Source organism: Homarus americanus, unplaced genomic scaffold (genome assembly GCF_018991925.1).
Source record: "Homarus americanus isolate GMGI-L3 unplaced genomic scaffold, GMGI_Hamer_2.0 scaffold16430, whole genome shotgun sequence".
NCBI lineage: Eukaryota > Metazoa > Arthropoda > Malacostraca > Decapoda > Nephropidae > Homarus > Homarus americanus.
Window position 1 is genome coordinate 6,457,793 of NW_024729259.1, and position 13,791 is coordinate 6,471,583.

Consider the following 13,791-nt stretch of genomic DNA (forward strand, 5'->3'; position numbering starts at 1 on the left):
TATTATTATTATTATTATTATTATTATTATTATTATTATTATTAGATATATTCAGGAGCCGGTGCATGCCCAGTACTTCCCAACAGTGCGTAACAGACGTGGCCGATCGCCCAAGTGGCTAACGAGCCGATCAGTGGTGAAGAGGATAAAAGTAAAAAGAGTAAAAGAAGTAAGAATTTAAGAGATTCAAGATTCAATATAAGTGGACACAGTATCATATTACTATATATACATAGTAAATAGATGCTGTAGATACTCGTAGAAGTATAACAATTTAAGAACATTACAATTCAACGCGTTTTTATAATTTCGAGTTTGTGAATTGATGCTAAGTAAACCAAGGATAGTTATTGCTGAAATACTTTTAATGGATCTTCAGTAATGACATTATGACCCTATGCAGTATTATCATTACTTAACTCAGTATGCGAACATAATATGCATCACGTATACAGTTAGTTACAGTTAGTGGCTGTGTCAACAGGCGTAGGTGTGCAGAAGCTGCTACAGGGACTCCACCACCGCCGAGTCTTGCTGTTTTCCTTGTTCATTTACTCGTACCATGACTTCACTGACGAGGAGAGAGAATATCTGAAGGCTCTCGCTCGGCCTCTTGGTGTCGCTCTGTCTGTTGATTACAAGGCGTTACATCTAAACATCACTATGTCACAAAAGGACACCGGCACTATCCATAGTCTGCGCTTCTTTAAAAGGTAATGTAACATCCCCTCTCCAGACACCAACATTTCTGTACATAACAATGAGGCTAATACGAATCCTCCCTGTTTAGTGTCTCACTAGGGACACAGATTATAATTTGGTTCATCTTCCATCCCGATCTCTGCCTTCCCTTGGCCTCCTATCCTCAAGATTACTCACTAATATTCCGTGTCAAAATCCCCTATCTCAATTATTTTTTTCGTTGCACTAGTCAGTCTTTGTACTTCTTCATTTATTTATATGACTAATCTTACTCTTAATATTTCCCTGTAGCACTATACGTACTGCAAAAGCCTCTAGCCTTCTTCTGCTATTTGCTGAGTGTTCATACATCGTACAATAGTGCTGATCATATTTGGCATATCGGCAGTCATTCTTTCAAACTAATATTTATGTCTCTTGTTAATAGACTGCTTGGATCATTTAATGCTTATTTTGATTGACCAAAGATAGTTTAAGTTCCCTTTCAAACTGACCATTGTTAGAAGTGGATTATTATAGATATCGTGAATCCAATCTACATAAGGTTGCTAATCGCAGGAGGTCGTCGTCTCTATTTACAACTTACTCGTCGTGTTGTCTCTGCTTCTAGGTTGCTCGTTGCTGATTACTGATTATGTCTGGGTGTAATGTTAGAGAGCTTACAAGTCCTTCCACTCTCTTCGCTCTTTATGTAGAGTTGGGTATATAAAAGCCTTTATTCCTTCTTACTTGTGCATTTCAGAATTTTTATAGTAAACAGTTCAATGGCTCATTTCCACATACTCTCAATGACGGCTTGAACGCTTGAATGTATATCAAGTGAATACTCGCAGAGATTTAACTTAACTCGTACCTACCACTTTCCAGCAAAACATCCTGTCATCCCTAGTGACCTTTGTGGCACTTATGTCATCACTTTTATCAGTAAACACTAGAAAGCGTTTTTTTTTTTTACGGGGAATAGCCTACTCGGGCACAGGTCATCGGGGAATAGCCCACCCGGGCACAGGTCATCGGGGAATAGCCCACCCGGGCACAGGTCATCGAAAAAATAAGAGTAAAAAAATAAAAATAAAAGAATAAATCAATAAATTATGTTAATCAACACCACGAAGATGCCGGAAAACCACCTTTTTGAAGTGAGGCAGATTGTATGAGTATGGAAACACAGAAGAAGGCAGAGCATTCCACAGTTTGGCTAAGTGAGGAAAGAAGGATGTACTATAACGGGTTATTCTAGTGTGACCGACATCCACAGAGAAACGGTGGGCACCGTGGACAAGACGAGTGTTACGAGCCCACGGCCTTGCCAGCGGTACACAGGATGCCAAATCCACCGAACATTGCCCGTTAAATTACCTGTAAAAGAGAGAGAGAGAGTGAAGCAACATTGCGGCGAAGAGAAAGGGAAGAAAGATTATCATCCAAAGGAGGAGAGTTAATAAGACGAAATGCCTTTGATTCCACCTTATCTAACAGTTGAACAGAAGAAGAGCCACCGCACATATGAGAGCAGTACTCCAAGTTAGGACGAATGAATCCCTTATATACTTAAGCAATTGCTCGGGAGTGGAGTAGCTATTTTCGGCATCTGTACAACATTCCCAGCTTTCGGGAGGCAGCTTTAGCCTTTGAAATGTGGTGTTAAAGGCGAATGCTAAGAATAAACTACACTGGCAGGAAAACAAATGACGAAGTACTAAGATTAGCAAGAACTAAAAGGGAAATCTGAAAATGTAAAGAAAATGAAAATGTAAATACTTTGGTCGTGTAATTAGGGACGATGGAATACTAACAAAAATATTAATGGGCAAAGTTGAGGGTAGGAGGGCCAGGGGAAAGCAGAAACTGGGATGGATCAATTAAATTAAAAACTGGGTCCCCAGAGTGATACAAACCCTTTGGGGATTGGCAAAAACTGCCCGAGAACGTTTAGAGTGGAGGACTTGGTCGCTCGCCAACCCTCACATATGACGACGGTAATCTGATTGAATTGAATAATCATTATGTACAGAATGCAGCTTTACCAATCCGCCATAACGGTGGTGTTGGAACAGATATGTTATCACAATAATAACAACACTTCAGTCAACTATACAGTATAATACATTTCATTCACCAATCCAATATGTGCACTTGTCCTATAAATTATAATATAAGATAAAAGGTGACCCTGAAGTGAAATTGTATATAAAAAAATCATTCAAATATTGTACAGTAAGATGTCACATGTACTATTAACTTACAGTTTTTAATTAATTTTTCTTCTGAATTTCAGGCCCGATGCAATTGTCTGAAGATCAGTATCAGTCATCAAATGGACATGGAGTTTGCAATGACTTTATTGTTATTATTATCATTTACTCTCAAGAGAAGGCAAACTCAGTATAGAAGGCACGGGATCACGTACAATTTAGGGAAGCACCAAGAAATTTAATTTAGCATTCACCTGCAGTGTCGGTAGCTTACCAGGAGTACTGTACGAACAGTACATTCAAACTGTGGGAAACAAACAAAAGTTCCCAACAGTGCAGGGCAATCGAGACAATACTTTTACTTTTTAACTTTTATCTTCTTCACCACTGGTCGGCTCGTTAGCCAGTGCATGCCCAGAACTTGCCAACAGTGCGTAACAGAGACGTGACCGATCGCCCAAGCGGCTAACGAGCCGATCAGTGGTGAAGAGGATAAAAGTAGACATAAATATAATGTGCTGTATATAAACAGTGCAGGTTTACAACAATAGTAAGGCAATTCGAACAAGGATGGCCAACAATTCAACGAAACTATCTTTCGTTGTTGAGGCGCAATAATAGATAACACAAGCTGCTGCTGTAATAGGCAAACGGAAGTAGAATTTAATGAGTGGATGGTGAAGAGAAAATTTGTGTAACGGCTGAAAGCCCCAGGGTAAGAAAAGTGTCATTCAAACTAATAATTAACAAGAAAAGTCATCCAAATATTTCACGGACAAATATATTAATATGTAATATTTATGTATATTATGTAAATAGTAAAAAAAACAAAACAACAACATCAACCCTCCCCACCCCGTCACGTCAACACCAAACAGTGTTGATGCGACCCTCGCGTCTGTTGAACGGGGGCTTGTGTTGCTGGTACAGGTAAACATATTTCATTTATATTTACCTATTGTATCATTTTGCTTATTTTTATTATTTCTATAACATCTAGTTGCAATGTTGAGCTCATGGAAGCAATAATGTATAAGTAATCTTCACTGCTATATGAATTAGCATAAAATTTTGTTTGTAGTGTCAAGACGCATTTTTCACGTCACTCTTGGCTCTGGGCCCAATACCAGCATGTTTTTTTTGTACAGGGAGTGACGCAAGTGTGATGGCAGGATGAGGGTGGGATGCCAGGGTAAAGCTGGGGCACTTGGCACTGTGCCTGGGCGGCCGTGGGTGCCGCAGCTCCTATTGGCCCCAGTGTGTCGCGGCTTCCATGTGCTCTACACCCTCGTCCTTCCACCACTTGTGCTCGGGCATTGTCGTGCGACTATCACCGTCAATCGAATTCTAACTATACTTTGTGGATGTTGTGAAGTTAAAAAAGTAGGAAATGGCAACAATCATTTTATAGTGAGAGATCTTGACTGGATTTACCCACCCCACTGGATTTATTTGCCTTTCATCAGCCAATCACCCTTGGCATATTGCAATCTTATCCATAGATATATTCTCATTGTATAAAAGTTTATACAGCAGTTAAGTATCATCGCAGAAATTCTGATTATAGAAGTTCATAGTTCATCGTGTTATTGTGGGTATTTTTGGATTCACATGTGCAGCTTTATCAAATAGAGGATTTTTAAGTCATGTTCATCTGTTTTTCCTTTAATTAATTAAATATTCATATACATAGTACCACATTTATACATATACTGTACATGTACTGTATAAACATTTACTAAGGATAACACAAAGTAGGGGTGATATTTACAGGGTAATTATTTGGATCGTGAACACCTTCTGGTATTCATGGAAAATGTGATTAAAAATACCCATTTTTCACTGATTTTATTAGAGGATAATGTATTACGTTGGAAAAAAAAATAGAAAAATGGCTGAAATCATATGCTAACCTAACCAGTAAAATTATCGTTTCAGTCATCCACCTATTTGGAACCTTACCTAAACCTAACCAGTAAAAATCGGTCAGTGCTGCTTCTCAAATGCAACCTAACCTAACCTACTTAAATTCACTGGATGACCTAAACGATAATAATACCACCTAACCTATCCTATACTGTATCTTCACTCGCCTATATCTAGAAAACTAAGCATTTATGCAAGAAAATTAATAGAACTGAAAGTAATCAATGTACGAAACTGTCTAAAAACATCCCCCATAATTACCGAACCGCTGATGGCCATGAGTTGTATATTAGCCATTTACAGTACTTCTAGTGTGGGTCTTATTTGGTTAAGTTAGGTTTACACACCAGGGGGGGCTTGGATGGGAGATTAGGTTAGGTCCTTCTAGTTTCTCTGGTTAGCTTAGGTTAGGTTAGACATATATAAGCCTAACCTAATCCAACAAGACAAAAAGAAAACAATAAAAGGAACCTAAAGAACCAAACTTTAAATCAAAAGGTAAAAAAAAAAATACTCGCCAAAAATCCGAGTAAGTGCTTGTGTGCGAGTATCACTCAACATCTACAATACTGCTAATTGGTTAAATAAGAAGTAAGCACTGAATATCTCCCCATGAACTTTCCTAATTGAAATTGAAAAGCCAAATTAACACAAAAAAGGTTAAAATTCCTTCCACTTCAAAGCCTTGTCCATTTTGAATGAAAAATATTGTTGGTAATTGGAGGAGTCATATCGGTTAAAATACTTGGGGGGAGGAAAAAAAAAATAATTATATATATATATATATATATTTTATGAAGTTCTTTGTTTGACCCTAGAACAATTATTTATTTTACCTGTACAGTATTGTATATATGTGTGTGTGTGTGTGTGTAGACACACAAAACACATACAAATAAATAATAATTGGAAAACCTCTCACAAAAGATGAGAAACAAATTTATTAAAAATATGACCGTATACCCTCAAGTCCATGCTCTATTAATAAAGTAATAAAGCATGGACTTGAGGGTAGACTTTCACAATACCCGGAGTTGAAATTGGCTCGTAATTTTTTCAGGAAATTTTCTCAATTCAGGGTCTGTGGATGAGTTTTCAAAGTTGAAACTTAGGTGCATTTTCTGCGAAAATTTCAGAAAATGTCTTCAAATTTTTTTTCAGGTCTGAGAGCAAATTATGAGGTTGAAAATTCGGAGCAAACTTCCAGAAATTTTCTCTAATCTTTTTTCTGGGTCTGGAGCAAATTCCGAAATGAAATAATGCTAAATTTCTGCCAAAATTCAGAGAGGCTTCTCAGTACCCGGAAATCTCTTATCCCCGGAAGAGCTCTGTACAAACTATTCTGGCTGACGGGAATATCACTGTACAGTACAGTAGTATATAAAAAGATTTAGCTACATATCTATGGAATATTCAAGAGTTTAATGCGGCCGCATTCCGCCAATCCTATTACTGTACTGTACTCTCATAACATAATACAGTACTGTACTGTAAATTCCTCCAACACATTATTATTTTTGGGATCATACACTCCTAAGTGGCATTTTGATTTAATGTAAAAGAAACTTTTGCCTCACGATCAGACATGCCAGTATTGTACTTGTATGGTGTTTTTTGTATTTTCTCCAAAAGTTTCCGGTCGAATTACTTCAAATTTTAATGGCATTTTTGTCACGCCACTCTCTTGCATGGAACTGGGTATTAAGGCTAGGTGGCAACTCGTCTATGTGTAGTGAACCATGCAGTAACAGATAAGTGCCAGTAATGATTCTGCCGCAGTAAGCAGGGAGTGTCTTGGTCCCAGCTGCAATTTAAAAATGGCCACCATGGCGTTTGTGCCACCATCTCAAGATATTTATCTCATACAACCCTGATATGTATTCTGATGAAGTGATAAAGTGATGTGTAATGAATTATTTATAATGAAAATAAAATATTTTTTATTTATGAGACATTGGTGAAATGGCTACTCACAAGTCATATATACAGTACCACACAAAAGCATGTCGTAATATATATGCCTAGCTTGGAAAAATAATAAGTGATAGTGAATTGTAGTGCAGTAGAGGCATGCATATGGGTATGGTGAATTATAATGAATATATTGTGCTTATTTGATATGTATTCATAACGGCATCAGCATTGTCGTACGTATACCAGGTCTACTTCGTCTGAGTAGTACTTGGAAATATTATTGCCAAAATTAAATTTTTTCACAGAAACTTCTAAACTGGTCTATTTCTCTTCCTTAGAAGGTGTACAGTTATAATCCATGATAAAAAATAATTTTGAAACATTTCAACAAAAAACCAGGAAGGAAAAAATGTGTACTGTATACAGTACATACAGTGGTCCCTCGGTTAACGAGCACAATCCGTTCTAGAAGGTTGCTTGTTAACCGAAAAACTCGTTAACCGAAACCATTGTTTCAATGGGTTTTGGGTAATTGGTTCCAGCTCACCGAAAATTGCCTAAATTCAACAAAAAAGGTAGAAAAGTACACTTACTTTGAGGTGTGTATGTAGAAGGCTCCTGGGTGATGATGATGATGATGATGATGATGATGATGATGGGAATTAGAATGGGGGTGGAGGAGAAGGGAGAAGAGAAGGCATTGGGGTGGAAGAGAAGTCACCCCATGGCGCCATTTCACCCATAAAATTTTAGTTCTCTTGGTGTAATTCAAGATTATTTTTTTTAAATCAACACTGCACTGCATTAAGTATTGTCAATATGTAAAATATATTTCAAAATGACCAATAATTTCCTTGCAAACACAGAAAAAAAGCATTTAGTTGAAGAGAGTCTCAAGCAAGATGTTACCTCCACTGAAAAGACACAAAGACTGACCCCTGTATGGTGTGTTGAGAGGCTGGATGGCACGCATAAAACTAGTTTCATCACCTTCAATTGTGTTCAATAATTGTTAAAATGACTAAAAATTTAATATTAAACTTTTAAAATTATTGAATAGTATAAACTTCTTGATATTTGCTAAAATGGTAAAGAATTTAAGCCCTAGAACCGATTACTGTATTGGTGGACTAATACTACAGCTGGTGGACCGCCAAATGCAAGCGAAAACATGTTCAGGTCGGCTCGTAAGAAACTCGTTAATCGAGGGATTGCTCGTTAACCGAAGTTAAGAATCTTATGGAAGGTAACTCTTTAACCGAAATCTCGTTAACCGAGGCGCTCGTTAACCGAGGGACCACTGTACTGTACTGTATAAACATTTCAGCGACTGCATGCTTAACCACCACTTATTTTTACATTTTACTCTGTAACTCCGTTATCTTTTATGTTATCTTTTTTTCTGATTACACCATTGTCTGTCTCATGATTTACTCTTTTTTGCCATGTGAATTTTATACTGATTGATGTAATGATGTCGGTACAGCAGGAAGAGGAATCAACAGTAAACTCTCACTTTTCACTTACTTTCACCAAAATGGCTTTTATTTATTATTATTTTTTTTTTTAGGGTTTCATGTGATTTCCAGTCTTTTTTCATGCAGGAAAACATCATTTGAATAAATATTAAACAATATCTTAGCCACGAATAGCGCTCGGGAAAAAATATCTTCTCTACGATGTCTTGTCATTCAGCTGGTTCCGAACAGAGTGAGTGACCGGCTCATAAAAGAAACTTCAGGCGATCCCGAGAGTGTTAATGATGGCTAGAATCTATTCTCATTTAAATCTAACTCTGACAAGGAAATTTCCGAGATTGTAGTGGATTTTATGAGCATAGCCACCTCTCTGCAAGAGGTACTGTATAACTGTGCAGTATTTGATTTAGTGGAATCCTCTCTTTTGCGGTATGACATGCCTGCCCTATTCCGTTATATGAAATGATTACTCTACATTATTTGCGGAAGCATCGAGCATGAAAGCGTTAAATTTACCTTTACAATTATCAATCTGCTCTACCTGAAATTTTGTCTTCACAATATGGATTGAATCAGCTGGTGATATCGTGGTTACTATTCTCACGGTTCAAGTCAGAAATATTGATTCCTGGTCTAGGATGGAATGATAAGCAAATTCCATTGTTAATGTACAGTGTTACTGGATCTTATATCTGGGTAAAGATTTGCCAGTGTGGTTTGTAAGTTGTTCAGTGTTCCTGAGCTCTACAGTACTTCCTCAGTATTGTTACTTATGGTACATACATGACGTGCTAATTAGTGGTGTTTGTAGTGACTTCTGTAATGTACCTAAGCACACGGGGCAGACATTATTATTATTATTCTGCAAATACTTGATACAGATACGGTAGTTTTATTTATATTTCCATATTTAGTGTAAAATCGTGGTGTTTTCAAAATGCAATGAATATAGTAGGTTTATTCATTGTAATTATTGTTTCCTTAGAGATGAAGTGCATTGAAGAATTGTGCTTAATATTTTGTAATAAAATGAAATGAATAGAAAACATCTACAAAGTGGTGTTAGATAACCTTTGAGTGAGTGTAAATATTTTGAAAATTATAAAAGTGTATGGTGAAATTTGTGCTTAAATAGTGAAAAACAATGTGTGCAATGAGGAATAACAAGAGGAACTCGCTCCCTTCCCTGAGCTTGAACAAGTTCTTTGTCAACAAAAGAGCTTCTATGTTTGAACGACATGATGAAACTTCCCGAGAGAAGAGAGAATGGAGTCCCTGTGGTGTTGTCGAAACTTCTCAGCGGAAGATGGAAGGTGCAGTAATGATTCTAAAGTTTTCTGTGTGGTTGGTGTTCTAAAAATGCCTGCTGTGTTGAGTTGTTTATATTACTAATATTTGTGGGGTGTGGTGGCTGAGTGAATATACTGTACTGTATAGCATTTACTTAATACTGTCCTAAGGGTTACTGGTTCATGCTTAGGAAACCCCCACTTCAGCAGCTGTGAATGGAATTCTAATTTTATGTTTGAGAAGTGAAGGCATTGAGTCCATTGACAGTCACACTACAGTACAGTACTGAACATGCCTCCTTGTAAACCTGAGAGGTACAATTTTCACAGAATAGTGGTGTAATGGTCAGCATGATCCCCTCGCAAGGGAGCAGACCCGGGTTTGATCCCTGGACAGGGTGAAACTATGGGCAAGTTTCTTTATGCCATTTGCCTTTGTCTACCCAGCAGTAATTGGGAACCTGGATGTTAATTGATTTGCGGAACGTATTCCGGGGTAATGGTTAGACACTACAGTTGGTGAGTTGTCCGATCTTCTCAGACTATTCCTTGACACTGGGTCGTGCACGGCCAGCCATCCTCGTTACACAAGGGGCAACCATTATTATTTATTATATTGTAAAGTACATACAGTACCTGTATACAGTACTGTATTGTACTGTACAGTGCACTGTTGTTATAAGGTAGAATGAAAATTGTTGCAGTTAAGTGTACAGGCAAACTGTACCTCCTAAAATTTTACTTTAAAAAACATTGATTCATTTATAAAACTTATTGTTAAGGAAGAAAGCTTAACAGTAAAACAAAAACAGAAATTCAAAATCTACAAAATGGTTCAAAAGTTCCGTGTGAGACCATGCAAGTCTCTCTTCTTTTCTCTTGAGTGATGTGCTCAGTTAATGAGTGACTAAAGTTGATTACTGCTAAGTCAGCCATTGCAGTTTTTATTACTTCTTTAGACATGTGATTACTCCACCGTGGTAATATTGCAACTCTTTTTAAACTTATTTTTGATCCGTAATGTCTGGAAAAAGGCTTGCAAGCGATAGTGCAGGTAATGTGACCAAGCAGTCAGGGAAAAGCATCAGTGTGGATATTGCAATGCAGGTCATAAGATGTGTCATCTTTGTAGGGGGTTTGGGATCCCGGTGTTGTGCTTAGTGAGATCCAGACTTGGTAATACAGGCGAATAACATGGCATCTGTTGTGGCTTTGGGTACTACTCTGCTGCTCGGTTTGGCTGTTTTTTGTATGTTCTTTTTATTTAACTTGGTGGGGAAACTTTTGAGGTCAGAGGGGCAGATTGAAATTACTGTACTGTACCTGTACTGTATAAGAGTTCTTCAGGGGCCACCTATAATTTTCACTGTTAATAATAATACACAGATTTCATGGGTATGACTGCCACCCTGGAACATCATCCAATGCAGTTCCGCTATTATAAGATAGTCTTATAATAGTGTAAATATATCATCTAAATTTATTGACAAATTGTCGTCCCCCTGAGTCTCTCCATAAAGGAGAAAAAAAATTATTGAACTAAAGTATGGTCGCGGGCCACCCTGAGACCCTTGCAAGCCAAAAATGGTCCAGGGGCAACAGTTTTCTACCCCTGATTTAAATGATATATTTTTACAAAAACAAAAAACAAACACCAACTGTATGACCCTCATAGTTTTCTCTGTAGTATATGTTTGTTGTGTTCTGGTAGCTCTGAGTTGATTTGTTTCATTAACATCTCTCTATAGGAAGTAAGTATATTTGTTACATTGACCTTTTATAGAGCAGTCCCTTGCTCTGTTTCATATTTTCGCCTCTCCTAGTGTGAAGTGCCAATTGAAATTATATTACTGTTTTGTGAAAATTTTGATACCATACCTTTGCTGTATCCAAGATTATGTATGAAGTAATTTATTATTATAGATTTAGTAGGAAACATGAAATGGGGTCTGTTATTGTCTGGCAATGGAAAGAGAGTACGTACAGTACTGTACAGTGCAGGTACATGGAGGTTGAGTATGACAAGTTTTGAATACATGTACGTACAGTACAAGGTTAATTGATGGTGGATGTAATTGGGTTTGTTAATCAGGCATGAAACAGCTCTGGATTTTGCTCATTGAACTGTATGGGTAGGTAATGTCCAAAGCTGAGCAGAACATTAGGTATGATGGTTATATTTAGATACCTGGGTAGACTAGGTGAGCTGGTGATGGAGTGGGGGGTGGGGTGGATGAGCCAACTCTTGGGATGCTGGCCAAGAATGCTAGACATATATGGAATGTACTTGGGACATCCCTTGGACAGCATATGCTAAAGAATTTCAGGATTTTTTATTGGTATTGGCTTTCCACTTTTTTTTTTCACGTAGCTACTGTCTTTAAATACATACTTTAGCAAAATATGTTTTATCTAAAAGCATTAAAATTATTACATGATCAGTAATGAGCAAGTGTGACGTGTGCCGTGTACAGTTTAATGTGTAAGGGGCTTTAGGGATGCACTTGGATACCAATTCAGCACCTGCCTCCTGTTTCATGGTGTTGGTGGTTCAATCCCCCAGGCACTCCCAGTTCACCCAGCTGTAAATGGGCACCTAAGTTTACAACTTGGGGAAAGAAATGCAGTCGAGTGTAATACTGGTCATGCTACCTCCTTGTGTACCAAAGGCTTAGTATGCAGTGTGCTGTATCCACACTGTCCCTAATGGGCAGTCATGCTCATGGGACCCACTTTCACTCCCAAGCTCTCTCCTCCCTTCCTTTTTATTAAAATGTTAGCTGTGATTTCTTTATGTATTGAGTATTTTTTAATTTTTTTTATTCTTATTGTTGTACACTTTCTGGGACAAATAAAAACTTGGTGAGTGTGTTGGTTAAACTATTATACAGTATACAGTAATTTTATTTTAAATGAATTATAAACATGAAGAACACCACAAATGTTTGCATACAACATTAACTATACTGTACATGTTTACATGTTTGAGAGTACAACAAAACTTGAAGTAATGCTGTATTTTCACAACCTTTACATATTCCGAGAGGCACATATTCCAGAAAATTCCGATAAAATTTTCCCGATTCCTGGAAAATTCCGGGGATGGGGGAGTTTTTTCTGGGTTTGAGAGATGAAAATCAGGCTCATGTTGCATTAATGAAGCTATATAATTTGTCAAAAATAATTACAATACTCTAATGTGGCTTAAAAATAAAGAAAATATGATATAAAACAAGAAAACAAAGAGCGTGGGTATGTACGTATATGTGTGAGGAGTGAATGTGTATGGAGGTGGTTCTAGCCAAGGCCTTGGCTATAAACCATATGGCCAACTTGCCATCCCAGCAGCCTCTTATATTGTTACATGGAATAAAACTATAAAAGTTGTGAAAAAATCATTACAATACCCGTACTCTAATGTGGCTTAAAATTATAGAAAACAATATTAAACTGTAAAATAAGAAAAATATAGAACATATGTGGGAAGTAAATGTGCTATGAGACGGTGGGTTACTGGGCTTTAAATGCGTCACAACACACACACACACCCACCACCATCACCGCCATTTATCCATGACCCATAGATGTGTGGCAGCGTGGCAAAGCTGGATGATTGCCTGAACTATGTTGCGAGCTGGCTGTGTGGAAGAACTTTCTGTATTTTACTGCATATAAGACACTTTGTGTCTGAAAAATGGCAAAAAAAATTCTGCCTGCATTCTATGTGTGAAGTTGATGTGTACCGTAGGCTAATGAATCCCCGAGTTGCTGTCTCCAGTAGTCGAAATTATACCTAACGCACTCCAGAATTAAAATTGTTATTGCTTACTTAAGCGCATAATTATTATTATTATTATTATTATTATTATTATTATTATTATTATCATCTTGATTTTTAATTTATTAAAAAATAATTATGTATTGTAAATATAAAAGCTGGATTTATAACTACTGTACTGCACTGATGATGATAACCTAAGACGATTATCATCCATACGGCATACACACAACTCTTCAGAGGTAGCTAAGCAGTAACCATTTCTGAACTCTTACAAGCATTACAACAGGGTATCTATTAATGTCATACCCGCAACATTTATTTTTAAATCTACAAATACCTGATAAAAATGAAGATTTACAGATAACTTTCTTTTCATGTTTGTGTCTGTAGCTAATTTAGACTCATCACTGTACTCACCAGGCTACTGGGCCAAGCTGTGAGGTGTTATGGTGTTCTTCAACCCGTATTTTTGGGTAGATATACGTAACTTTTAATTTATTTTTACT

General features: G+C 37.2%; 1 protein-coding gene across 1 annotated transcript in view; it reads left to right on the forward strand.

Annotated features, from left to right (window-relative positions):
- The first annotated feature begins 3,894 nt into the window (after window positions 1-3,894).
- The window catches only part of LOC121866549 (ubiquitin carboxyl-terminal hydrolase 16-like), a 91,467-nt gene continuing 81,570 nt past the window's right edge, over window positions 3,895-13,791 (forward strand). The window contains exons 1-2 of the mRNA XM_042366316.1: window positions 3,895-4,280; window positions 9,201-9,528. Coding sequence (XP_042222250.1) covers window positions 9,360-9,528 — 169 coding nt within the window. The 5' untranslated portion in view covers window positions 3,895-4,280; window positions 9,201-9,359. The remainder of the gene's footprint in view (window positions 4,281-9,200; window positions 9,529-13,791) is intronic.